At 38.5% G+C, this 27,775-nt stretch overlaps 1 protein-coding gene across 2 annotated transcripts; it reads left to right on the plus strand.

The window, feature by feature from the left end:
* LOC122664632 (myosin-7) lies at positions 1 to 26,693 on the plus strand. Of its 2 annotated transcripts, none has more exons than XM_043860540.1 (13): positions 1 to 333; positions 4,663 to 4,847; positions 4,924 to 5,027; positions 12,671 to 12,751; positions 13,789 to 13,895; positions 14,027 to 14,113; positions 15,511 to 15,713; positions 17,638 to 17,839; positions 17,948 to 17,998; positions 18,099 to 18,197; positions 18,409 to 18,468; positions 20,708 to 20,832; positions 25,380 to 26,693. In XM_043860540.1, exons 1-13 carry the CDS (start codon positions 85 to 87, stop codon positions 26,563 to 26,565), a joined length of 2,739 nt encoding a protein of 912 aa, XP_043716475.1. In that variant the 5' UTR covers positions 1 to 84; the 3' UTR covers positions 26,566 to 26,693. The 2 variants fall into 2 exon arrangements, with proteins under 2 accessions (XP_043716475.1, XP_043716476.1); XM_043860541.1 differs by having other exon boundaries at positions 20,711 to 20,832.
* The last annotated feature ends 1,082 nt before the right edge of the window (positions 26,694 to 27,775 follow it).

Consider the following 27,775-nt stretch of genomic DNA (forward strand, 5'->3'; position numbering starts at 1 on the left):
GTCACTTCTGGTGTCTTTACCATGTCAAAATCCAAAACTGGGGTTTGAAATCCCCGCCAATTCGATGTTCCTCTAAAATGTAAAATGACTCCCGAGGAAAAGACGGGTACTCCAGTGGTTCCGAGGTCGATTCCAAGCCCTAATGACGAAGTTAAAGCGATTTCATCCCACCAGGGCAACGACGAAACTTCTTCTGCTAAAAACACGGTCTCTCCCAAGGATTTTATCATCTCCGTCGCTCGCAAATTCTCTGTTCAATCTCTCCAGAATCCCGACCCTGGTGTCTGGGGCGTTCTCACTGCTATTTCCAACAATGCTCGGAAGAGGCCACAGGTTCTTTCCTACCACTTGTCCTTAAACCCTAATTCGTTTGACTCCCTAAACTTTGTCGCCGTTGTTTCTCTTGTCGTTGATCATCGTTTCTGAATTCAAATTTCCTCCATATTAAATTCTCAATGTGAACACTCCATGCAAATATATTAGAGCAATTGAAATGGAGCTGCCACATTATTGGATTGATGCCCTATGCACTGTTCCTAAAGCTTTTGCAACTTAAACTCATGTACGTGGGTGTGGTCTTGGTCATATTTTTAGTGTGTGGCCTTATGGGTAGCTTGAAAAACAAGAAGGTTGTACCAATTAATTATCACAGCAATAATTGAAAATAAGAGTATCAGTATGTATTGACATGTTATTCATACAAATGTGCAGCTCAACCTAATTCCAAGAAAATGGGGTGGCCAAGTTACATAGCCAAAAACTATCTGTCAGCTCAAAGCCATATTGAGATTCGAGTCTCATCCATTCAGTTGTATGGGTGACCACTAGCCATTTTATATAGCCCAAAACTGTCAGCTCAAAGCCCATTGCGATTTGTGTCTCATCCATTCAGTTGTATTTGATTTGATTACGTACAATAATTGAGCTGACAATCCCAACAGGATTCATATGTCTTGGTGAGATTCCTTGGGGTTGATGCCAGTGTATAGGGTTTTGAATCATTTTAGTGTGTGGGTTGAACTTACTAGCGTGTGCTTCAGCCTCACTGAGGTTGGCATTTTCAAGAGCTCATGGATGTGGAGCATTTATCTGTTATTATGAACTTAAGCAAATAAAAAAACCATGTATCAGAGCATTAATATCTTTTGATCACTGATGAGTGCATTTTTGAGTCAATTATTCAGATTTTTAGCATGTTACTAGAATTTAGTATGATGTGCCTTCCACCAAATTAAGTTCTGTACATTGTGCTCCTTGTACAGTTGTCAATGAGTTACTATATGGGCTTTCAAAACAGAAAACATTAAAATTTCTTGTCCATGACCCATATAACCTATTAGGCTACTTATTTAACCCATTAGACTAGGATTTGGGCATGTTCTGTCGTGAATACTTGCGCTGGAAGCCTGGAACCTCTCTTGATCTACGTCAGTTCTCACTGGTTTGATACAAAAAACTTGTCCACAAGTTTTGTAGAGACGATGGGATAACAACATGTGAATAACAACTTTGTCCAGTCCCAAAGAAAATTCTGGTGATGTAGGGACGTTAGGAATAAAACTTTCAACCCGAGGAGGTTTCTCTTAAAGTATTCAGGTGGAATGACGAACTCGATGTGTGCAACATTGCAATCATCATCAAGAATAAATGATGTACCCAAGTGGTCTCTCGTAAAGGTGTCTTCGACTTCTTCACCCTCCGCTTCAGCTTCCATTGTAGTAGACGCCTTATATTCCTCATCACTGCCGTCCTCAGTAATCTCTGTTGATACTTGATAGAACTGAACATAAGACATGAGTGCCATGGGTCATCGTACTGTCCTCATCATCAGCAGGCTGTGACTCAACCTCCTCCTCGAGAGGAAGTCCATCATGGAACCCTGTCTCCATATTGGCGTCAATGGCTGCCACAATAGCATTCTTTGGGCGTTGGGGGTGGAACTTAGCAAAGTGCTCATATTTAGCTTCAAACCTGGACTCAATAGCAGTCATACAGTCTGATAATTGCCCGATCATGTTAGTGATCTAGTTGAGAATATTTGTTGGGTCAGAATTCCTTGAATTGGGTTAGCCATGGCTCTGATACCAAAATAATGCAGAATCCTGGTTCAGTCCTTGCAACAAAATCAGAATCCTCATTCCTCAATAGACAGGATCGTAGGGAGGTGAGATTGTGAGAAGATAACCAAAATTGAGCAATTTTAATAACAAAGGAAGAATTAAGAAAGGTAAGAAGATATGATTTGAAAAGTCTCACCCCAAGCTTAGGCTAATATCTTACTAACCACCTAACATCTCACCAGGAGCATAATCTCACTGCAACTCTGTCTCTCTCAGAAGAATGGTAAAAACCACATTTAATTCAAAATTCTGATTTCAAATGCTTACTGGCAGGTCTTTTTATAGAAAGGCTGGGAGGGTTCTAGACTCTTATTGGGACTTCCTCTTAGACTTAATGGCCTGTACATTTCCAAGGACTTAAATTGGGACTCTTTTCAAGAGTAGGACCATTACAATAGAAAGGATTAAAATTTGGATTATGCTGTCAAAGTAGGCACATATATGGGATTATATGGGCTGTCATTCCCGTTTAAACTAACCAGGCTTTATCAGGTGGAAATCCTGTTCCCTTGATCGTTTAATGATAGTATCTCTGCATTTTATATGTACTTCTGGGGTTGTGCTTATTAAAAGATTGCAATAAAATGTGCAACCTTTTAATAAGCACAACCCCAGAAGAATATGGCTTTTGCTGCCCTGTACTATTTCTCGGTCCATGTGGAGAGACAGGAAGAATCAGATATTCCAAATTTTCCTGGATCTGCTTTTAGAATTGCATATAAGGTTAGACATTTGATGATATTTTGAGCTTTTTATTTTCAAAGAATTCAAAATGACAGCACACAAAATATATGACGGTGCTGGTGAAACTTTTCTATATAGTGGCTTTGCGTTTGTTTTAGTAACCGCTGTGTGTCTCCTGGGGCTTGTTTGTGTGCGAGTGTGTGTGTTATAATATGTGTTGTCATTCTACCATAGTCCGAAATCTTGCGAGATCTCGCCGAGATTCTCGATTTTTTCATTTATCGAGTCGAGATGGCCTACGAAACAAAAAAAGTGCACTTTCTCGCCGAGATCTCTCCGACATCCGAGATCTCGGCGAGATTTCTCCGAGATCTCGGTTCAACATAGGAAAATACCCATGTAGGTCCTTTATATGAGTGCCAGATCTTGAGATCTTGCTGGAAATTCTTGGTATACATACACCTATCTATGCCAGGAAGCAAGACAGACACTTAGGCACACACCTATCTATGCCAGGAACCAAGACAGACACTTATTTATGCCTAATATCATTTAAGTAAATGATTTATTTCATTTACTTAAGATATTATTCATAAATAAGCAAATACCCCCCCATTTGAATCCAATAAAAATAGTTAAAAAATAAAATTCCAAAAGGAAAAAAAGTCAACCCCCCAGTTCAAGAACAAAAATTGGATTTTTAGCGGTAGGTGCAATTTTCAACTTTCTAATGTTGGGGTTTTTCTCAAATCTAAAAATTCCATAAATCTTATTATGGTAAAACATTGCTAAAAACCAAAAGTGCGGTAAAATATTCATTTGTTTTGATGTCCAAAAAATTATTTTCATTCAGAGCGATTTTGATAGCATTCGCGCACATCGAATTAAGTTTGACTGGTATATAACTCTTTTAATATAAATCAAATTTTAGCAATCTTGGACTTGTTGGAAAGCTTTGTTTTGAAAGCTTTCCAACAAGTCCAAAATTGCTTAAATCTGATTTATATTGAAGGAGTTATGTACCGGTCAAACTTAATTCAGTCTGCGCGAATGCTGTCAAAATCGCTTTGAATGAAAAAATATTTTTGGACATCAAAACAAATGAATATTTTACCGCACTTATGGTTTCTAGCAATGTTTTACCATATTAAGATTTATGGAATTTTTAGATTTGAAAACCCCAAGATTAGAAAGTTGAAAATTGCACCTACCGCCGAAAATCCAGTTTTTGTTCTTGAACTGGGGGGTTGACTTTTTTTCCTTTTGGAATTTTATTTTGTAACTATTTTTACTGGATTCAAATAGGAGGGTATTTGCTTATTTATGAATAAAAGCTTAAGTAAATGAAATACAAATACAAAAGCATTTACTTAAATGATATTAGGCATAAATAAGACTGTTTGTCCTGTGTCTGTCCTGTTTTTTAGCATAAGTAAGTGTCTGTCTTGCTTTCTCACTAACTGAAATTCTTATTTGGACTTTGTTTATGCAAAATCTGATAGTGCTATTGTGTTTAAATGGCCTAAAATAGGCTAAATATCATCTTGCAGACCCAAAAGAGGTCTAAAACCCACCGAGATGGGCTTTCGAGTCTGAAAAAAAAAAAGCGCACAAACTCGCCGAGATCTCAGCGAGATCTCGGCCCAACTCGGTTTTGGGCTGGGCTGAGATGGCTCTGAGACCCGAGTTTTCGAACCTTGCATTCTACTGTTGTTACTAAAATTAGTGGATATGCCTACATCACATTCAGTTGTGTCATGTATAGCATCCCCACGGATGGTTGTTCAGGGAATTTGTTGATACGGTTGTTTTTATGTGCTTTTCTGAACTTTATGCTAATGTGAAGACCACAAATCAGGGTATAAATATTCTTCTGACAGCTGACGAGCACTGCATTGGTCGATTAGTAGAGGACAAACGTTTTCAGATTGAATCGAATGCTGTAAGTGGAAATCATTGCAGAATTTATAGGAAGAGGATTGTCACTGAAGACGTGGAACAGCCATCCAGCCTTTGTACTTCTGTCTTTTTGAAAGATTCCAGGTTCTGTATTTGTAAATGAAGTTTGTCTAATCAAGATTATTTTATGCAAAAGTCTGATGATATCTACTTTATGCAGCACTAATGGAACATTTGTTAACTGGGAAAGGCTGAAAAAGAATAGCACTGAAGTAAGGCTCCAACATGGAGATATTATATCTTTTGCTGCACCTCCTCAGCATGGTAAGAACTGCATTTGTCTTAGTGAATAAATTTACGATTTACTGCAGTAATTTTTACTTTGTCCGCTACATTTCATTTCTTCATTTATTGTACGTCTGTGCATATTTTGTTCATCTAACCCTTTTTTCCCCCGGGGTAGGGGGTGGTGGTGGCTATTTTAGTTCCTCTGCTGTATCTCTTTTATCTAATATGGATGTTTATGAAGTATGAATATTTTAATGGGAAAAACTAAATGTAATAAGGGTTGGTGATGCTTCATCACTGTCATCAATTCACGCTCCCTTGCCACATGGCAAACATGTGCAGGCAAGGGTGGATCCATGTGATAGGGATTAGAGGCCCCTCACCCATGGTAACAGGTCAATTTTAGTCTGAAACAAGCATGGGAAGTGGTTAAAGGTGAGGGTTTCATAGGATTACAAGAATGCCATTTCCTCTGGATCCTGGTCCCCCCCCCCCCCCTCATCTCAATCCCTCTAGGCCTGCTCTCCCTCCCATGCGGACAGATCCTTTGGTTGCCCTCCCCCAATGGCCTCTTCAGCACCAGATCAGCCTAGAACTTTGTTCGAACCATTGCCCCCATTGTACCTTGGCACCAAGGTACTAAAACTTGGGTCTCGGTACCAACTCGGCTCTTGGAAAAACCGAGACGAGTCGAGATCTTGCCGAGATCTCGCCGAGTTGGTGCATTTTTTTTTTCCAACTTGAAGCCTCAACTTTGGGTCAACCCGAGATCTGAGATCTTGTCGAGATATGTCAAGTTCTGTCGAGTTAGGTGAGGTATTTAAGTGGTAGGTGGGTTAAAAAAATGGGTTGAAACCGAGATCCAAACCGAGATCTCGCCGAGATATTGCACTTTTGAGACTTGCAGGCAGTATGGTCTTGGCTTTTCCAAAAACCGAGAAACTCGGCGAGATCTCGCGAGTTCTCGAACTATGCCTGGCATAACCTAGTCTGGTTCAAAGGCCACATACCCCACCACAATATCTCAACCTGGAGATCCCTTCGCCTTTACCTTCCCACCCAAGCCTTCCTCATTCACCGTCACATCCTTGTTTCCCCTACCTGCTCCCTTTGCTGGAATGGTCTTGAGGACATCCTCCATCTCTTCTTTGATTGCCCTTTTACCTCAACCATCTTGAAAAAAGCCCTTTGATGCAGATCCTAGCCTCCTCGAATTGAAGAAGCCACCCTAAGCCTAGGGTTTTAATAGGAGCCTTAGTTTAGTTTATTTTAGTTCTATACTTAGTTTTTATTTTGTGTTTTTAATTGAACCGGTTTAAATTGGTTGCATCCAATTGGTTCAATTGGTTTAATTTAAGTGAAGTGATCCTATTGGCGAGTAGGGAATCTTCTTTTATTTTAAGTAGTTTAAGTTGTTTTTAAGTCATTAGGGTCAATTGAGTCTTTTTATACCTTTTGAATTGTTTTAAAACACTTAATTGTACCTCTCCATGATTTTGGATGGAGATTAAGTTGTAATAGTTTTAGGATTTAGGCCTTTGGCCTCTTATTTAATAAGAGATCGTGGGAGAGGCTCCCCCAAGGTTCTAAAACTCGGATCTCGGTACCAATTCGGTAATGGGAAAAACCGAGTCGAGATCTCGGCGAGTTGGTGCATTTTTTTTTTCCGACTCGAAGCCTCATCTTGGTGGGTTTTAGACCTAGTTTGGGTTTGAAACTTAGTATTCAGCCTATTTTAGGCCATTTAAACACAATGACACGATCGGATTTTGCAAAAACAAAGTCCAAATATGAGTTTCACTTTGGACCATAGGTTGGTAGGCATCGAGGGCGACGACGTACTAAAATACCCTACTCTACACATAATTTAGTAATAGAAAGCAATCAAAACATTCAATTAATGTAAAACAACTTAAATAAGCATTAGAAATGTTAAAGTGTACAATACATCAATCTTTAAACAAATGTTACATAAAATGTGATATCTTAATATATTCAACCCCAATCATATCTACATAGAATTCCCATGTCATAGTGTTGCTGTAGTTTTGCACATAGTTTGCCACAGCACTCATATAAGTATTGTCATCAACATATTCCAACTCCCCTATCCTAGGATATAGAAGAGGTGGAGGCGGTTGGGTTGAGGCGCGAGATCTCGGCGACATATAAACAAGATGCCTCACAAAAGGGTTCAAAACAAGATATCGAACCGAGATCCGAGATCTCGGCGAGATATGGACAAGATGCCTCACAAAAAGGGTTCAAAACGAGATCTCGAACCGAGATCTCGGCGAGATCTTATACTTTTGAGACTCTACCTAGGTTTTGTCTCGGTTTTTCAAAAAATCGAGAAACTCGGCGAGATCTCGATCTATGGGCTCCCCCACCTATTATACTTTAAAAAAAATCGTTTCTTTATGCTGCTGCTTGCTCTTTGAGAGTGTTCCTTGTGGGTAATATCAAGGAGCCCTTGTGAGTCATATCAAGGGTGAGGGCTGGTGGACTCCGACGACTCCTTGCATCTTGTAGATCGGGAGGTCCTTTTTCTTCAATCAAGCTTCTTCAAGCTACTGTTGTTGCAGATCTGCAAATCCAGTAAGTGTTTACAGTTTTTGCAAGTTATCCTTCTCTTCTCCTTCCCCCCCATCTAACCTAATCGATCCCATAAACCCTAGCTTCTTCTATAATCAGTCCAGCCCTATACCCTCCACTGTTTGCTTTCAAATTTTAATCACAGCATCATTGAGTCAAGCCTTCCACTCGACTGTAGTCTCAAACCCATCTCCTCAATCAAAACCCTAATCCCCTTCCTTCTCCATTAAAACCTAAACCCTTAAAAATTACCTAGACCTATCCAGCCATCCAAATCCTTCAATATTACAACCGAACCACCCCTACACTTACCGGTGAAACGCACAGGGTCCCCCTGCGTTCCCACCTCATACTGGTACTGCTCGTGCATCCCCTCATGACGATCATCATAATAACCGCCACTCTGCATGCCACCACCACGACCACCACCACCATCATCACCATCACCATCACCATCACCATCACCATCACCATCATCACCATCACCACTGTCATTACCACCACCATCATCATCATCAGCAGGACTTCCTACAACAGGCTCAAAAGGTTTCGGTGATTCTGCATGTGCACGCCCCTCTTGCGACGACATATACTCATCAACATCAGTGCCGGTTACAGACGCAATGGTGGGGTCGGGCCTACCCCCAGGCTGATCCATATCAGGTGTACCACGATCCCTCACCTACTGGAATAGGGGATCCTCATCGTCACCAAAGTCCTCTTGGAAAATGTTGGACAGTTCAATGGTTTCTTTATCATTGGCCTCAATTCCTTCACGTATGTGCCTCATCCTTAATCTCATATTGTAGTGCACATACACAAGCTGCTCCAGTCGTTCGCTACCCAACCTGTTCCGCCTCTTTGAATGTATCAATGAGAATGTACTCCAGTTGCGCTCACATCCGGAGGATGAACAAGTTTGTGAGAGCACTCTCACTGCTACCTTCATCAGGTTGGGTGAACTTGTACCATAAAACACCCACCAGTCGGCTGCATTACAAATATAGAATAGTAAGAATATGTACATTCTAAAGAGATAAAATTATAATTCATAAATGTGATATCATGCCACCTATCAGGGTCTGACTTTTGTCTACCCTTCACTGCAGCTTGTCGACTGAAACTTGCTGAGGCCTCTCTGAAGTATTTGATCTATTTTTAATTTGAGGCATTAGTATTTCCTATTTAGTAATTACATTCATAAACTAACTACCAAAGTACCAAAGTCTCATACTCTCACCTCATCATTGCAAGCAGATTATGTCTTTGGATTGAGCTCTAACTTCTCTGTAACAGCTTGTACTGCCTCTAACAATTCTATGTCTAGCCCAAGATCATGGGAGTAGTGATACTTTGGATTCAAATAGTATGCTGGTAAAGTAGACACCAAAAATATGATTTGTTAGTGACTTAATGCCTTTGGGTTTTGAATATGTAAATGTAAAAAGTTATAACATTTAAAGTGTAAAGTATGTTGAACTCACCAGCTTTATGCATTGGATGACTCAAGTGCTTCTCCCACCGCTCATCAATGATGTTAGTGTAGGACTTTGCACTTCGAGGTATAGCAGCTCTAACCATTTCCTTCATTTTTTGGATGGCAGCATAAATATGGGCCAAGGTAGGCTTCTTCTCTGTATCAACCATCCTCAGTACTGCCACCACTGGCTCTAATATGGCAACCACTTTCCCCAAGTCCTTCCAAAATCCATCACTTGCAATGGTTTGTTGTGTTGCCTTTGCATCTTCTGACTTAGAACCTTGCCAACCAAACCATTGTTCACTTGCAAACATAGACCTCAGACCTATCGCCTTAGTCTGAAAGCTCTTTAATGCAATGTAATTGGTGGCAAATCGAGTGACACCAGGCCTCACAAAATCTCCATTGCATTTCTCCCTCAACAAGGCTAAAGCATAAAAATGGTTGTACACAAAAGTTGTCACTGGTCTTGCCCTATTTACCACACCCGCCACCAAAGTCTTTTTCCCCATGTCCTTCAGCATTAAATCAATAGAATGGGCTGCACATGGGGTCCAAAAGAGCCGGATCCTCTTACTCTTCTTATTCATCAACTTCTCTCCAACCTTTTTAAAGTTGGAACCGTTATCCGTCTCAATTTGGATAACGTTCCTTGGTCCTACCTCCTCCACCACTTGCTTCAACTCCTTATACAAGTATGATGCATCCTTTACATTCTTTGATGCATCGATAGACTTCAAGAATACAGTCTTTCCATTGCAACTCACCATGAAATTTATGATGGACAGTCTAGTAGGTCCAGTTCATCCATCAGCCATAAGAGTAACCCCATATGTCTCCCACATTGGCTTCAAACTATCAATGTAATCTTTCAGCTCCTGTACCTCCTGAGGCAAATATACATTGTATAATTCATGTGGTGAAGGTCCCTTCCATCCTGCACAGCCCTCCTGGCAAGCATCAAGGAATGCATTATAGTATGTTCCTTGTGCTACATTGGCTGGAATGCCATGGTAAAGCATGAATTTGCTGAAGGCTTTTCGTGCTTCCTCTTGTTTACCACCAAATATTTGTGGGATAGTTGGCTGGTAGGCATCTTGTTGCCTAAAAGTTGTGGGATCCTGCTCAAAAATGGGTTCTGGAGCTTGTACTTGTGGTCAGGTTGGGGGTCGTCGTATATTTCTTGTCCCAGTGCTTTTCCTCCTCTCCTCTTCTTGCACTGGTGCAGCTGAGCCAGATCCACCAGCTCCTCTTGCTTGCTCATATGCTCTTATATTATCAAAATGAAAACTTTGTCTACTTTCAGCCAAAGTTTGCTGGTAAATTCTCCATTCAGCCTCTGATTGAAACTCACCAGGTGGAGGCCCAATGTCAGTATCATCTCTGCCACGGACCTCTACACCAGTCCTCTCTAGTATTGCCTCATCAAACTCTTGTTGCATTCTTTCCCTCTCAGCTTTCTTTAATCTTCCTCCTTTCAAGTGTTGTGCCATTGCCACTTTCACTTGGATAGGAACATTTGGGCATGAGGCAACATCCTTGCCTGTACCAGACAAGTGTTGCTTTAACCTAGTGGCTCCTCCAGATAGCAACTTCCCACAATAATTGCATTTGGACTTCTTTTTGTCTGCGGACATGGAGACTCCATGTTGCTATGCTATATCAGACATTGTATAAAATGTCTTATATTTTACACTGTTACATAAAAAAGCATGTATTAATAACCATAGATCACTTAAAGTAAGGTATTCAAGACTTAAAGTATGCTATTCATAACTCTTAAACGTAATGTCAAGCTACTAGAACTATGAAATAACTATCTCTTATTTATCCCCTAACCCTAGTATTTATTTCTTAATTAAAAATAATATTTTGAATTTTTAAAAAAAAATATTTATACCTTAAAGTATTAGAAAAATATAATGTAATGATGTATTTGACACCATTTGAAGTTGAATATTATGTACATATGTTGTACATAATTTTCCATAAGCAATAAGTATTTTTCCTCAATATTATATATTTTAAAAAAAATTTTCTAATATATTTATTAAATCTGAAAAATAAAATAATTTTTTTAATGGGTGAAAATAAAAAATTAATCCATGGGGCTGTAGAGCATCCCAAGTAGTTTAACATATATGAAAATCATTTTCAAACAATCACTGTTCATCATATTTTTTTCATTTTCTTTTTTAAATAAATCATTTATTTTTTCAGAAATTATAATAAAAATTTTAATAATTGAAAAATAAATCCGACTCCATCAAGTGATAGATCGGGCAACGATGTTTAACATATATCAAAACCATATGAATCTAACAAGGATTACACAATTTTTTTTGAAAAAAATAGATTTGGGGAAATATTAGAAAATGCCTTTGAAATCCTACAAATATGTGATGATTCTTGGACTGTTGGAGTTGAATCTTCACTTTGGCACTTGAATCTCACTTCAAGCAATGCATTCCAGCCAAGAATTGAAAGAAAGAGGAAGAAATTTGAGGGAGAGAGCTGTTTTCCCCTTTGTTTAGAGAGCATGGACAGAACTATCGAGATTTCCGAGTTCTGTCCATTGGCTCTCTTTTAATAAAATGGGCACTTAAAATGGGTAAAATCCATGTATGACCCGATACCGAGATCTCGGCGAGATATTGAACTTTTTCAACTAAAAAAATGCAAAAAAACTGCACCGAGACATCTCCCGGCCGAGAAAATGTAGTTTTAGGAAGTGTATGGCATCTCGCCTCGGGATCTCACGAAACCGAGAAACTCGGCGAGATCTCGGACCATGTTTTCTTCCACCTCTGCGTAGGTTAGTTTGTTGTTTCTCCCCCTCCCTCTCTCCCTTGTGTATTCCTTCCTCTTTCCTGCCCCCTCCTAGGGTATGGTAATACATATTTATTCACCCAAAAAAAAAATCTAGCGACCCTTCTGTAATTTTGTGGTCACTTTAAACTTACTTTTAGACACTTCAACTGCTTGTTTGGTGCAGAAACTTGAACCAGTGAGATGGGTGGTCACTTCAAACTTACTTTTAGGCACTTCAACTGCTTGTTTGGTGCAGCAACTTGAACCAGTGAGATGGGTGGTCACTTCAAACTTACTTTTAGGCACTTCAACTGCTTGTTTGGTGCAGCAACTTGAACCAGTGAGATGAGTGTGGGTTCATTTCACTGTAACAGAATCTATCATGTAAATTGTAAAGCTCATACTTTTTTAGCATTGTGTGGTGTGACTGGTGTATGATCTTTTCTGATGTCCAAATGATTTCTGTTCCTTATTGTTTTCTGGATTCAGAATTATTTGAGAATTGTTTTCTGGAATCAGAATTGTTTGAGTTGGTTTGTCTCTTGTTGAAGCTGACCTGGACTGTGTGTTTTCTTTCTTATGTGTTTCTTAAATAACCTACATTTTCAGGAGGAATATATATTTTTCTTTTACCCCATTGTGCTTCTTGAATCTTCCCGAAAATCTATGGTTCTATTATCTATTGGGTTCATGATCCATATATATTTCATGTATATGACTGGTATTTATCATGATATTTCTTTTGGAGTCATGGACTTATTTTTTCCCTCTTATCTTTTTGCATTGCTTTCAGATCTGTCTTTCGCGTTTGTTTATCGAGAGTGTCTTAACTCTGCTCCTATGATAGATGATGCAATTTTGAAAAGAAAAGCAGGTACATCTTTATTGAAGAACACTTGTAGGTTGTTTGTAATGGTTATGTTCATTTTTTTGTTCTTTCATGTTGCTTAAAGTTATCAGTCAATATCATATAAAGTTGACAGCTGAAACAAATTGTGTTCTGGAACGTATGGGTCATTAGTTGTCAAACCTGGATAGATGATCAACCTAGTTTGGGGTTGACTTCCATACATTATTAAACCTCTCTTATATGTAACCTTTACTCATCCTTACAAATGAAAGAACGCTAAGTTTCTCTTTGCATTTTCATAAACCTAGTCAGAGAGTAGTGGAGATCCTTCACGCCATTTCCACAGCTGCTGTGGCCTCGAGTAAGCACTGTGTGTGTGTGTGCGTATGTATGCACTCAGTTTCTCCCACTCTCTACACCTTGTTCTCATCCACCCTCTTCCTTCCCCCTCTATCATATCCCATATTTCTCTTATTCTTTACAAAATAATATATTAAAACCAAATTTAATTTGTTATTGTTCACCTGATCCTTCATGAAAATGTATTTTATACTAAAGTTTAACTTTAAAAGTTTGAGTTAGAACAACCTTCTTTAATGAATAGTGTATGATTGTTATCTTTTCCAAAGTGAAAAATTTTCTCAATGATGAAGTGATCAACATGCTCTCGAAGAATTAAATTTGCAGTTGTTAGTTTTGCTCTGAACATTTGGTTTGTTTATGTGATGGAGTGCAGCATTTACTCTTCTTGTGGAAGTGTCAGAATGGCTGGGGTAGTGAACTTGCATTATCTTGATAGCATGGGAAATTAGCAATCTGAATGTGATGTTGCTCTATGGTCAGATACTCATACATTTGATTATTCTATCTTCTTTGAAATTGGCTTTCCATAAAAGAAAATGGAATAATTTCTAAGTTCATCTCATGTCAGAAAGTGCAAAACATGCGAGGCGTATATTTGAGGACCTACTTTATGCTAGTGTCATGGGTTAATGTTCAATTTGATTCCTTAAGCTTTGGAAGTGGCTATAAATGCTTATATACTTTCACGTCTTTGTTAGAGGAGGAATTTGGCTGTGAAAGCAAGAGGTTGAAAGGTATAGGTATTGGTGCTCCTGAGGGTCCTATTTCTCTTGATGATGTTCGAAGCCTTCAGAGATCAAACATGGTATCTTACATTTTGTGACCTGGCCTTTTTTGTGATTGCTAATGCGGACTTCGTCTCCATTAAAGTTAACTGCAAACTCAGTTTTTGTCTCATAAGCATTCTGATGTTGTAAATATTTCTAATATGTGCAGGAGTTGAGGAAGCAATTGGAATCTCATGTTCTTACAGTTGAAACAATGCGAAAAGAAAATCGAGCAGTTCTTACTCAGCATGAAAATGTACACTCAACCTCTCTCTTCCTCTCTTGTGTGTGTGGGTAATTATGTGTTTGTCCACTTGGTGTTCTCTTCTGTATGGCTTTTCGAATGCTTTTACATGTCTCATGATACATCTCTGGTATTACAAAATCTTCTGATTTGGGAGTGGGGAATATTGAACCTTTTGTCATTTTCTCTTGGCATGGGACCTCATTTGTGATGTTCTTACCTTTGAAGGTAGTAATAATATTTCTGTTATACCTGTAATGGTATAATGGGATCCATTCTTGAAATTAATTTAGGGAGAGGGTTGGGCATGCCGCCAGCTTTCTGTAAGCTAGCGGCATGCACCAATCATAGGGCTGGACATAGGAGGGCAAGGGGGTCCTTTCCAAAGAGGGAGTAGAGAGGATGTAATGTAGACCAGTCACAAGTGATAACTGATAACCAGTCCACAAGAGGATCACAACCTTCAGGTCCAGCAACAGTAAATACTTCGATTGGTTCTCAGATTTGCAGGAAATTTCAGAACAATAAAAGAGGAAAAAAAAAAAAAAAGAAATCAAAGAAGAGAAGAAGAAGATAGGGTAGTCTCTCACCCACGGCTTCTTGCCATATTTTGGACTCTCACCAATGGCATTGCACCATACTATGTTTTTTTGTTCTTTTCAATCTCATTAATCAAATTCGTGTGAAAGGCTGTAGCCCCTTACAAACTTACATAGAAGACTCAAAAACAGATTCAAACACTAAAAATGAAAGGCCTTACCCAATCTTTAACTAATAAGGTAACATAAACTGACTAGGAAACTAAAATAATGAAAGAAACAGACTCAAAACAGAACTCTAACTAAACTAATGAAGTAAATCCCGTTTTCCTACCTTCTACCCATATTTTAGGCCCATTAAAGTGGCCCATATATATATATAACCATCAAAGGCCTAGCACATACATAACCCAACCCAAGGCTTATTCCCAATAAAATAAGCCCTTTAGGGGACTTATCTGTATCAGGATGATACATGCTGGGCAAACTGGCAGTTACCAGCCTGTTTCCATTAGTTTAATTTTTATCTTCTTTACTTGCCTACTATGTTCTCAATAATGATGGGTAGAAGGGATGTAAATATTGAGATATTGTTGATCTGTGGGTGGATTTTAATGTGTACAACTTGACAATTAAACGTGCAAATTGTGAAGGTGATGTGTGCCTATAAATGCTTACAAATTGGGCACATACTAGCATGCCGAAGTGGGAAGTAAGCATGATATGGTGTTTGAGTTGCAAAACAAATGTAGTGAAAACTATATTGGTTTCTTGGAGGGTTTTGGTTTCTCCTTCTTATTCTTTGCTGTGGGCTTCTCTTCACTGTGACACTGTTTTGAGTTTGGCGTCTACCATCTTAACACTCTGTAGGAAATGAAGGAGCTGAAAGAATCAGTATCACAATCTTTCCTTGATCAAATTAAAGAGTTGCGCAATATGTTAGAGGTGAAACAGAAGGAGCTAGCTGAGGGCAATTCCCAATTGGCTGAAAAGCAACATGCTATGGAGGACCTCAATGAAAGACTTAATGCATCTATGCAGTCACGTAGGGATGCTGATGAAATAATCAATAGGTGAGGATTTATCTTACATTACAGTTTTTGTTTGGTCTGATTTGGTTCCTGATTTCATATCATTACTTGCTTGTCACTGTTCCACTCGTAATGCATGCTCTTGACGAGAATTGTTAGCTTTGGTTGGACTATTACCGCAACTATTTAAACGTGATTCAAGCAGAAGATGTTTAAGTGAAAATTAATAGTTAAATAAAGGCCATTAGATGCAAAAGTTTGTTTTTGCAGGATATGAGAGCTGTTGGCATATTTATGGGTGATAAGGTTCCTATATGATAAACTAATGATTCCTGTCAATTACTGTTTCGATTTTGCTGTACATTTCAGTTTCTTTTCTTTTTTTCCTCAGTCCTTTTTGAAAATGAAGAGCACAGACCTGGCTAGTGCAATAAAAAAGTTCAACTCATGAAAGTTGACTTGGTGGCTAGCAAGTCTATGATGATGTTTAAAGGAAGCCTATGGTTTTACAGTTCTTTCTTAAACTTTGGGTTCATTCTTTTTTCGACCAAACTTAATGTAGTTCAGGGTTCTAGAAAGATTGAAGAAACAAGATCTACAATTATTCCAGGGTCTATATAGAATCAATAGGACAGAGCAGGGTACAAATATTTGATGAAACAAAATTAGAATAAGGAAGATGACCAATCACCTATACTATGAGTCTGAATTCTGAAAAGTGAACCAAAAACAGGGGTTCCACCTGTTGTGGAATCAAGAGAAATAAGAAGTAAGAAGAAGAATAGAAGAGAAGGTAAGATCACACCTCATAAGAGCAGATCTGAATTCAGAAAAGTGAACCAGAAACAGGGGTTCCAGCTGTTGTGGAATCAAGAGAAATAAGAAGTAAGAAGAAGAATAGAAGAGAAGAGAAGGTAAGATCACACTTGATAAGAGCAGATCATAATGAGAAGGAAGAAATCAGGTTTTGGGATACCAATCCCGTTTGTGAAGCTTAACAGTTCCAAATCTCTTGGAAAAACTCATATTCTGATGCAGTTAGGCATAGGGTTAATTAGAGATAATGATATAATTTTTTTTTAAAAATCTTTATCTTGTTAGAATCACTAGTAGCAAGTAAGAGTTAAAGTTGTGTTTTAGTTTTGAGTCCAAGTTAGAGTCAAGTTTAATTTCAGTTTTAGATTACAATTAAGAGTATTTTCCTCTTTAAATACTTGTTTGTAACCAACACAGGATGGAGATTTGAAAATGAAAATTGGGTTTTGATTATGTTGCCGGTGTGGTACGTAACAGGTCGTGTGACCTCACCGTCTTCTCCTCTCTCTCCTCCTCTGATCTTCTCTCTCTCTCTCATCTCTGGATTTTCTCTGGCCTCACCTTCTATATCCTATTTTATTTCTCAGTTCTGTAACTAATGATACTTGCAGCCCCATAGTTGGATATTGATCTCTTTAGCTTTTCCTTATTTCACTTTTGGATTTGTGGTTTAGATCACCCTTCCATATGCAATTCAATCTCCCAAGACCCAGATCCGAAAGCCCTCTTTTATCTTGAGTTTGCATCCAAGTTTCAGACCTTCAATTAAACCCAGATCAGAGACTATCGCCAAGTTCAGTTGTAGAAGTTTCCCATAGTTTTGTGTCTGATTTTCAGTTCAGTTTATCGCATGCATCTAGTGGGGACTTGAGTTGCAAATCTAATCTCCAAGTTCCAGCTTGATTGGATGTGTATTGATTGAGTTTCATTGATGGAAACTAAGAGGCATTACTGCTGGTTCTGTTTTCACGAATGAAGAAGATGACTTCTTCTTGATGTCTTTAATTCTTGTCTTTGAGATTTTCCAAAAGTACCACTCTTTTTCTATCAAATGAAATTAATAATAATCAATTCCAATTTGGAATTTAATTGTATAAAAGGGAATTTCACATTTCTGCATTCGTTCTAAAAGAAGGCTTTTGCCCTGTAGTCAGAAGGCATCTATATCTGAACTTGAGGCACGGGTAGATGATGAGCGAAATCAGAGAAGGGAAGAACGGGAAAAGGCTGAAGTGGATCTAAAAGTTGCACTGCAGAAAGTTCACTCAGAGGCCCAAGAGGAATTGAAAAGACAGTCCAAAGTTGCCTCAATACAACAAAAAGAGCTGCAAGAAGTTATCAACAAACTTCAGGTCTGGGAAGAATGCTGATTTTTCTGGAAGATTGGTTTACTTATGTTCATGCTTTATCTCAAGATCCAGTGGGGAAAACTCAGAAAATATGTCTTTTTTATTCTTCAGGAATCTGATAAAGAAAAAAGCTTACTTGTAGAATCTTCAAGGGCCAAACTGGTACAGCTGATGTCACTTCCTAGTTTGTGCATCAACCTAATATCTGCATTTGACCTAACTATAGAAGCTCATGCTTTAGTCATTAATTTTCCTGCAATAGGAAGATTTCAGGGAAAGCTTGGTCATTTCTGAAAAGAAAGTCCGTCAGCTAGAAGGGCAAATTAAGGAAGAGCAGAAAGCCTCTGCAGACAGCAGAAAAGTATGTCTGCCTCCAAAATTGCATTTTTTCACTTTACGATTAAAAGATTTTGTTAACTTTTGTAGAACATATTTTTCTTGTAGTTGGTTGTGTATACATATTATTTTAGCATCGGTAAGAAAGTGTCTGTCTTCATTGCTTAAATATCCACATTTTATATTGATTTCTAAAAGGGATGCTTGATGTTTGTTGGGCTGTCATGTTGAAACAGAAAGTTGAAAAGCTGGAGCATGAAATGAAAAGATTGAGGAAAGAACTTGAAAGTGAGAAGGTAGAAATGACATTTTCCCTTGCTAGTCATGTTCCAGTTTTATTGATGCACCAAAATATTTTAGTCTTCGGCTACATTACTTTAAATGTTGCATTTTCAAATCCGTACGCTTCTTAAGAATTGTAAGCATTCTTGGTTACTTTGCTTCCTCTTCGGATGAATTGTGTCATGTCAAGTGCTTATCTGATGCTTGTGAGTCGTTAACTTCTTAAGGCATGGGCATGCGAGTGTACAAGTCTCTATTCACCATAATGTTTTTGGCTTTATCTGTGCATTTTTTAACCATGCATGTTGTGATGGTTATTAATATAACAGGTTTGTTGAGTTATATGTAGCCGCAAGGGCATTCTGGGGGTTTTCCCCATACCCGACTCATTAGTTAGAGTCGGCTATGAGGGGGGCATTATTGTAATTATTTTTCTCTCTTTTATTATAAATAAGGGGCTTGGTGATCTTATTGATCACTTAAGCATTCAGTTCTATTGGCTGCTAACATGGTATCAGAGCCAAAATTCTGATCTGGGTTGCAGTCCTCAATTTTTTTTCTCCCTTTCTTCTTCCCCTTCCCTGCTCTTCTCGATTCTACCCTAATCTTCCCCCTCTTCTTACCGCAACTCCCTTACAACCCTTCTCTCTCTCTCTCTCTCTCTCTCTCTCTCGGTTCTTCTCACCACTTGAAGGCAGCACTATGAGGTGATCTCTTCAAGATCTAGTTGCTGCTCTCCACCTTACCTCATTCCAGATTATGTTTTGATTGAAGATTACAGGTGCTGACCAGATTCTGCATTCGGTTCTCCTATTTTTTGAAGATCGAGTTCTTTTATTGATGATCGATTTTTGCTTTTTGGAGAATTTTTTTTTTTCAGTTGCTATTGGTCAGCATCTGCTCCTGTTTGGCGACTGCAGATTTGATTCAAGAAGAACTCAGATTCAGCCTTGCAATTTTCTCAAAAACAGGTTTTTTGACAAAAAATTTAGGTTTTTTATTGGCTCATCAGAAAGTGCTGATTTTTGGAGGACATATTTGCCACTACCAGAGGGAGACTCGATCCACTTTTTGGCTCATTCTGATGGTCAAGTTTGTGGGAATTCACAGACCAATCTCTAGGCTCGATTTCTTCACTAGTTGAGCAGTTCGATTGACTCCATTCTCTTGTCACTATGTATGATATTACTACTGCTTCGTCTGGATTTGGTTGTAATGGGTACCTCCCTTTTGCTGCAACTAACATCAAGTTAGATGGCACAAATAACCTGATGTGGTCTCGATCTACGTACCTCACTGTTGCGGGTCGCGGTTTTACTAGACATCTTACAGGTACCACTGTTAAACCTGATGAAGAAGGTCTTGCTCAAAATCGTTGCCTCCCTCATGACTTCTTGGTAATGTCTTATCTTCTTGACTCCATGCATCCTACTGTGGCACGGGCTTATCTCTCATGCCAAGCTTGCATCTAATGTTCTGTAACTTCTTGTCTGTGCTATTCATCATGTGATTTTAATTCTGAATTGTGATTCTAAATATATAGTTGAGATTTGAGGAAATGACTAATATTGGCTCAATGAATAGATGTTTGATAACTTCATGAAAAAAAAAGGAAACATAACTACATCACGATAGGGCCACTCCCCCTATCGTGATCAACAACAGCAAGCCCAATTCCAATAGAGTACCGCAGGGTATCGGACAACAATACCCCTGCGGTACATGTACATAACTTAACACCACATATTTATGAAAATTATCTCAATGGAACCTGGACTCATTTGCCAAGCTTGCATCTTTTGTTCTGTAACTTCTTTTGTCTGTGCTATTCATCATCTGATTTTAATTCTGAATTGTGATTCTAAATATATACTCAAGATTTGAGGAAATGACTAATATTGGCTCAATGAATAGATGTTTGGTAACTCTTTGTTTGGCAACCAAATGGATCCTTTTGCTCTACTTTTTGCTTATAGAATCTATTATCATACTTTTCTTTACTTTTGGATGCTTCTAATGTGCCATCTCTGAACCTTTTTTATTTACTTCGTTCTCTTAAATTACCCTAACTGAGCGGATTCAATTTATTTATCATGTCATTAAAATTTTCTTGATCATTTATTGATTTAGTTGGGAGAAAGATTTTTTACATTGTGTTTATTTGTAATTTTTTTTAGCCCGGTGACATGCCTTGGGGCACATTGGTGCAATTCCTTTATATTTTAAGTTGAGGTCCTTTCATGCTGTCGGTAGCAGGTAGCTCGAGAAGAAGCGTGGGCTAAGGTTTCTGCCCTGGAGCTTGAAATGGCTTCTGCACTTCATGACCTCTCCATTGAGAAACAAAGGTTTCAAGGTGCCAAGGAAAGGATTATTCTCCGGTAAGAACTGATAGTCGCTATTGCATTTCTGCATGTGGAGGACTGCTTATTAAGAGTTAACTTACTTCCACAAATTTATTCTTGCTTGTTAAGGATATTAGTCATCTAATGCAAGTACTTGGTCAAGCTTTTCTTGCCAATTTTCATCTTCCATTTCTGCTATTATTTGCATCTGTGTGTGGTCTCTCTCTCTCTGTCCTTCTTTGTCTCTCTTGCTCGACTTTGTGTATGTAAAACCTGAAAATTTAAAAGGAAAAGAGAAACCAGTGAGCTGCCATGTGTGTGTGTGTGTGTAAAACCTAGAAAAAAGCAAAAAAGAAACCAACAAGCTGCCCAATGTTGCTAATGGACTCCTAAGTCCTAATCACCTGTAATGGAAAGTGTTTTAGAGAACTCTTGCAACATGATTTGCAGTTATAATTTATTTTTTGGAATACCAGTGATGCAGATTTATCACCAAACTGGGCTTCTTTTATTAGGAATAAGTCTAGGGTTGGGTTACATACATGTTGGGCCTTTGATCCCATTGGTTTCTAATGTAATAGGCCACTTTTATGGGCCTAAAATATGGGTAAATAGGTTGCATACGGGATTAGCTCCCATACTTAGCTTTTTATTTGATGTTTTAAATTGAACCGATTCAACCAATGGTTCAATTTAAGTGATTTTATTAGTTTTTCTTTTAGTTGTTTAGTTGGGTTGGATTAGGACTCTATTTTGAGTCTATTTCAGTTTCCTAGTCAGTTTAAGTTAGCTACTAGGTTAAGGATTGGGTTAGGCCATTCCTTTTTAGTGTCTAAGTCTAATTTTGAGTCTTTTATATAAGGTTATAAGGGGGCCAAGTATTGAATACGAGTTTTAATTAATAAAAACTAAGCTTTATGCTTGCTGCCTTTGCTCCATCGTGAGTGTACCTTGTGAGTAATATCAAGGTTACCTTGTTAGTAATATCAAGGTGAAGGGATTGGTGGATCTCCAATCGACTCCTTGCATCTTGTAGATCGGGAGGTCCTTCTTCTTCTTCAATCAAGCTTTCTCAACTTGCTGCTACTGCAGATCTGCAGATCCGGTGAGTTGTTTGTTAATTTAGTTATTCCCTTCTTCTTCTAACCTAATCCACATACCCCTCCTTCCATCAAACCCTAATTCTCTATTAAACCTGCACTCCTACCTCAACTAGGACTCCCTCATAACTTCAGATCTGTCCATCAATTCCAAACCCTACTTCCAGCCTACATTCCCCACATCATTCCCCACATTCGACCTTAACCCTAGCCCTTAGTCTCCACCATAGTTGTCACGGCGTCACGGCGATCCAAGTCGGTGGAAGGGTGTCACGTCGATATATCGACATGTCGCCCGCCATGGCAACGCCATGGCGAGCATGTCGACCATGTTTAATTTTTTATTTTATGTATTTTTAATGTCATTTAGTATGCTATAATATATGTCCTATAACATCAAAAATAAATATGAAAGTGTACTACACTACTACTAATATACTATGCCACTATGGTTTAATTCATGAAAGTGTAACTAATATCCATTAGTGTATATGAAAGTATGAAAAATTGAAAATATAGATTAACCTGTCAAATAATTGAAAGCAATAGTAAAAATCAAATGATAGGCTAACCTGTTTACTGAAGCTTGATAGCAATAGTCTTTCTTTAGTGTGTGTGATTTGGAGCAAAGCATCTAAGCTATTAAATGGTTTTAAAAAAAAAAAATTTAAATCTAACTTTTATATGTACAAATATCGACCGATATGCCAACATATCGTGGTATGGCGTCGCCATGGAAGCTATATCGAACGATATATTTACATCCACCATGGCGTAGCTCGATATGCCACCTGTCCCAGCGCCAGGACGCCATGGCGACGCCATGACAACTATGGTCTCCACTGTAACCCCTCCATTCCCCCACTCCATTGAACCTAGAAAACTTGCAACTCGATTCTGCCCAACTGCAGAATTTTAAAACCTTTCCAAACCCTAATATTCTTATGCCATTAAAGCCTCCTAAACTTGTATTTTAATACCCTATAAACCCTTTTCCCAAAATCCATCCCTAAACCCTAGATCCTGAAAACACTCCATTTTCACCAGGCCTTTAACTTGAAACCCTAGATTTTCAACTTCATCCAAATCAATTCAAACCTACACCAATAGACTCCTAAAAACCTGCCCATCATTACCAAATAAAACCCTAGCTGAAAACCCTAACCCTAACCCTAGTTTTACCCTAAACAGCCCCAAATTTACCTAATTAGCAAACAGTTCCAGAATTCTGATCTTACCTGGCTCCTATTAGGCCTTGCCTATATAGGACTACATCAACCAGCTTGTTACAACTATGGATTCTTGCAATTGATGGAATTTGTTCTAAATTACCTTCTCTTTAGGAACCCAATCATAGTTATCAAGGCGTCGCCTAGGCATCCAGGCGGATTTTTTGGGGTCTAGGCAATTGTTGCCTTAGTGGTATCGAATTAGGTCTGGCCCTTATTTATGCCAAATATCATTTAAGTAAATGTTAATGTATTATTCATAAATAAGAAAATATCCCCTTATTTGAATCTAATAAAAATAGTTAAAAAATCAAATTCCAAAAGGATAAAAAGTCAACCCCCCAATTTAATGACAAAAAACTAGATTTTCGGAGTGAAATTTGCAACTTTCTAATGCTAGGTTTTTTCTCAAATCTAAAAATTCTTAGATAGTAATATGGTAAAACATTGCTAAAAAACCAAAAGAATGGTAAAATATTCATTTATTTTGATAGCTAAAAAAATATTTTCATTTAGAGCAATTTTGACAGCATTCGCGCATACCAAATAAGGTTTGACCGGAACATAACTCTTTAAATATAAATCAGATTTAAGCAATCTTGGATATGTTGGAAAGTTTATTTTGTGCTCTACCTAATGCAAAAAGTCTCATGTAAAAATAAAATCATCTGAGCAGTCAAACTTCTTAGAGAAAAAGAACATTTCTCTAAATTGAGAGCAATTTAATTACTTATAGATAAGATCATATTTTCTAAGAACAGTATAAACCAAATGTGAGACTAAGTATACCAGGACAATGACCAATTCCAAGAACAGTATAGCCTAATGTATTTTTGATTGTTTCAAACTTTCAATAGCTTGCTTCTTCAGTTCTGCTGTCTTCTAGTTATATACTGATTTTTGATGATTTGATGTGGCTTAATATTGATTTTTGGTGGCTTGATGTGACTTAATGTTGATTTTTTATGACTTGATGTGGCTTAATCTTGATTTTGATGTTATAAGGTATATATTATAGCGTACTAAATAATGTTAGAAAAGAGGGGAAATAAAAAATAACACTTGGGCACCTTGGTCACCTAAGCGCTTAGGCACCCCTCCACCGCCTTGACAACTATGAACCCAATTGGAAGTTATCACTTACCAGTGTTCAGAAAACGTAGATCAGTTGAATGGATAAATAGATGGTAGAGGACCATTTCTTGTTTCCTCATGTTCAAAGCATCATCCTTATTGCTTCCCCCATTGCTTTGATTCTTTCTCTTCGGTGAGGTTTTATGAGAGAATGCAACTTTACAGTGGTATAACTTTGGGTCCAATTGAGCTAACCGGACTGAAACATATGCTGAAGTACTGGGGTGACTCCCTTGGATGGATTGCAACAGTTGCTGGATTTTGTTGTTTTCTTGTTTGGATTCTCATTTATAGTCATGATGGAAGTAGGACTGTTCATGATGAGTGTAATCCATCATGACTTGCCACATCAACAAACATGTGTGGATCCATGTGATAGAGGACATCACACTTCCATGGTCAAGTTTCAATCTGAAACACACTAGAAGAAACTTAAAATTATGTCCACAATGACAATTACGAAAATGTTGTTAAACTGAATGGTATTCTTGGAATTGTTTGAAACATAAACTCACTTTATCACCTCTTGTGCTCGTTTCAAGCAGAAATTATTGGGTCCTCTCACGTATACCCATTTGTGCCCCATTCAAATCTGCTACGTGACGATGAAACACGACCTTGTAGGTCTGACAAATGAAATGTCTCAAACATGTTTTGACATTTGTATTTTATGCTGATGTATTTCTCGGGGTTGTCCTGGGTTTGAGTTTGTTTTCCTCGCTTCACTTTTCAAACACACGATTGTAGTCCAAATGAACTTCTAATTAATTAGGATTTGTTTTTTATTTTGATGTTTTTACTAATGAAAAATAATTTTGCTGCTGTACTGAGAAGATGCCCCTGATGGAAGTGTGAAGCCTTATAAAAAAATTGCCATGATATATAGGATGCTTGCTTGGCTCTACTATGCAATCTGATTTTTCTTTTCCCCAGATGAATGTGTTCATTCATCCTTTCCTTTAATGCTTCTCACTCATTGGATTTTAGTATATTTTTGCTCCCCTATATTAGCTCATGCCTTGTTTTAAATTTTTTCTCTCACATTTCTTCGTCAAGAAGATCTTTATATTTGATGATTTGAAGTAAGGATTATTTGGTTTCTGTTGTTGGTGAAATGCAGGGAAACACAGCTACGAGCATTTTATTCTACAACTGAGGAGATTTCTGCTCTCTTTGGAAAGCAGCAAGAACAGCTAAAGGCAATGCAGAGGACTTTGGAAGACGAAGAGAATTATGAGAATGCATATATCGATACTGAACTCAATGCTTCGAAAGGAACCATAGATGGTGTTGTTGTCAGAGAAAATGCAGCAACATCTCATCGAAAAAATACTGATGAAAAAGAAGGCTCCACCGCTTCAACACGGAGAGTTGTCAGAGTCCAGATTGAGAGTACAAGTGATGAAGTAAGTGCAACTGAGAAGCATGACTGTGAAATCAGAAGCCAAGAAAATCAACACACCCAAGACGCAGAATGCACAAGTGCTGATCGCTCTGTCAAGGGAGGTTTTGGTTCCGAGATTGATGGTGTTGGCACAGCACCTGTTCTTGAGGGAGATCCAATCGAAACTGAGAGAGTGCTTGGCACTGAGAGTCCTGCTGTTGAAGTCAACTTTGGTGAACGAAATCTCGATTTGAACAAATGCAACACTTTAGCTGGGGATACGATGCAGATTGACAATGAACCCCAGTTGCAAGAAACCAGAGAGCAGTTTCAAGAGACTTGTGAGAATACTCAGTGCTTACCATCAAATGATCCGAATGAGGTTTTGAAAACCATGGAAGATACAGAAGTTGACAATACAATCAGAACAGCAGATCTTTTGGCTTCTGAAGTTGCAGGGAGCTGGGCAGTCAGCACAGCTCCTTCTGTGCATGGAGAAAATGAATCTCCAAGTAATAGTGGACAAAGTGACAGTGTAAGGAGTAATGAAGAATGTGTAGCAGCTCAGCACTGTTCTGATGCTCAGGCAGCCGGGAGTCAGATACTACCATGTTCTGCTGCTTCAGCCACCAAACTGAGTCAGGAGCGTCAGGCACTGAATGAAATGATCAAAATTGTTGCTCCGGATTACAAACATCTGTTTGGCAGTGATAACGGTGGTGGTTCTGATCAAGGGGTCGAAGATGAAGCTTCTACTTCGGGTTCAGATACTGAGGAGGGTAGCAACCATGATTGTAAAGCTGATGTTGGGTCTATATCAGACTCTGATACCAAGGAAGGTTCAGACCAAGGTGGTGGGGGTAATGAGGTCAATTCAATGGATGAAGGTAACAATGCTACACAGGAAGACTCTCTTGGATAGCAGATAGCTTTCCTAGCGGTTAACTCAAGTTGTAAATATATTGGTGAAAGGGAGGGTTTGGGTTTTTCATGTTCGTTGTCAGTATATGCAACTTCTTCAGCTATGTTGATGTGCAGTCAATAGCCACAGAATCAACCCCCCCCCCCCTCAAATGGTTTGAGGAATCGATATTGGATTTCGTTGGATCAGCAGATTTGTATCGGTTTTGGTCTCCACCGATACTAATTCTTGGCTGATCCTGTATCGGTGGATCGAAATGGATCAAGGGTAAAAATTGTTTAAAAAATTCAATTTTTTGAAGAAAACCGGGATAAATATGTCCGATACAGGCTGATCCGGATCGATATGGGATCTATACCTACTACCAAGACCCTGCTCCCACCCTACTCCAAAAAATAACATATGAAAGGAAAAATTAAGTCTCCCTCTCCTGTACTATGATCTAATTACATATTGTTCCCTTGGATTTTTTGTAATTACATTCGGACTCCCTCTAGATGATGGTGTTAGCCTGGTGTTAGGCATAGTTTGGAAAAGACCATTGGATGTCATTTCTAGGCCCAATTGCCTAAAACGGTTGCTACCTTTTTTGAATCCCACACAACATTTTGTGCTGCCTCGTTAGATATCATTCTTGACCTAATTGCCCAAAACAGTTGCTAATTCTTGTTTAGAGGAGGACTTATATGTTATTTCGAGACCCAGTTGCCCAAAACAGTCGCTAATGCTAGTTGAGTGAGAGGAGATGAAATGTTAGGAAAACTTTTTCGATGCATTTCTTGAGTAGAACATTGGTAATACATTTGCAGTTGTTTCACGTAAAAGCTTGAACTCTTAAAAAAGAGCGTTTGTCAATATATACATCAACAATGTCTGCAAGTCCTTCAACTTGCCCAAAGCAATTCCTTGGAAATCCATGTGCCGTATGAATTTGTTGGTGTTAATCAGGAATTGGTCTTGTCACACTCTTCTATGACGCATCGATGTTGTTTAAGGTAAATGGGTCAACACAGACAGTTGATCTGTCAAGGAACATGTTGGAGTTTAATCTATCGAAGGTGGAATTCACTAAGAACTTGCTGTCCTTTGACATTTCACACAACCAGATCTTTGGAAGCATAACGGAGGTGATATTGGATTCTAACTTTTGTTGCTTTGGTTCCCGGTATAGGGAGAAGGATAGTGTTGTAGGTCTTCAATGGTAAGTAAA

Source organism: Telopea speciosissima, chromosome 6 (assembly GCF_018873765.1).
Source record: "Telopea speciosissima isolate NSW1024214 ecotype Mountain lineage chromosome 6, Tspe_v1, whole genome shotgun sequence".
Classification (NCBI taxonomy): Eukaryota; Viridiplantae; Streptophyta; class Magnoliopsida; order Proteales; family Proteaceae; genus Telopea; species Telopea speciosissima.

Coding starts and splice junctions, on each gene's coding strand:
- LOC122664632 (XM_043860540.1), top strand. CDS start 85: ATGACTCCCGAGGAAAAGACGGGTACTCCAGTGGTTCCGAGGTCGATT. Junction 12,752..13,788: donor AATTTTGAAAAGAAAAGCAG/GTACATCTTTAT, acceptor CGTCTTTGTTAG/AGGAGGAATTTGGCTGTGAA. Junction 13,896..14,026: donor GCCTTCAGAGATCAAACATG/GTATCTTACATT, acceptor TAATATGTGCAG/GAGTTGAGGAAGCAATTGGA.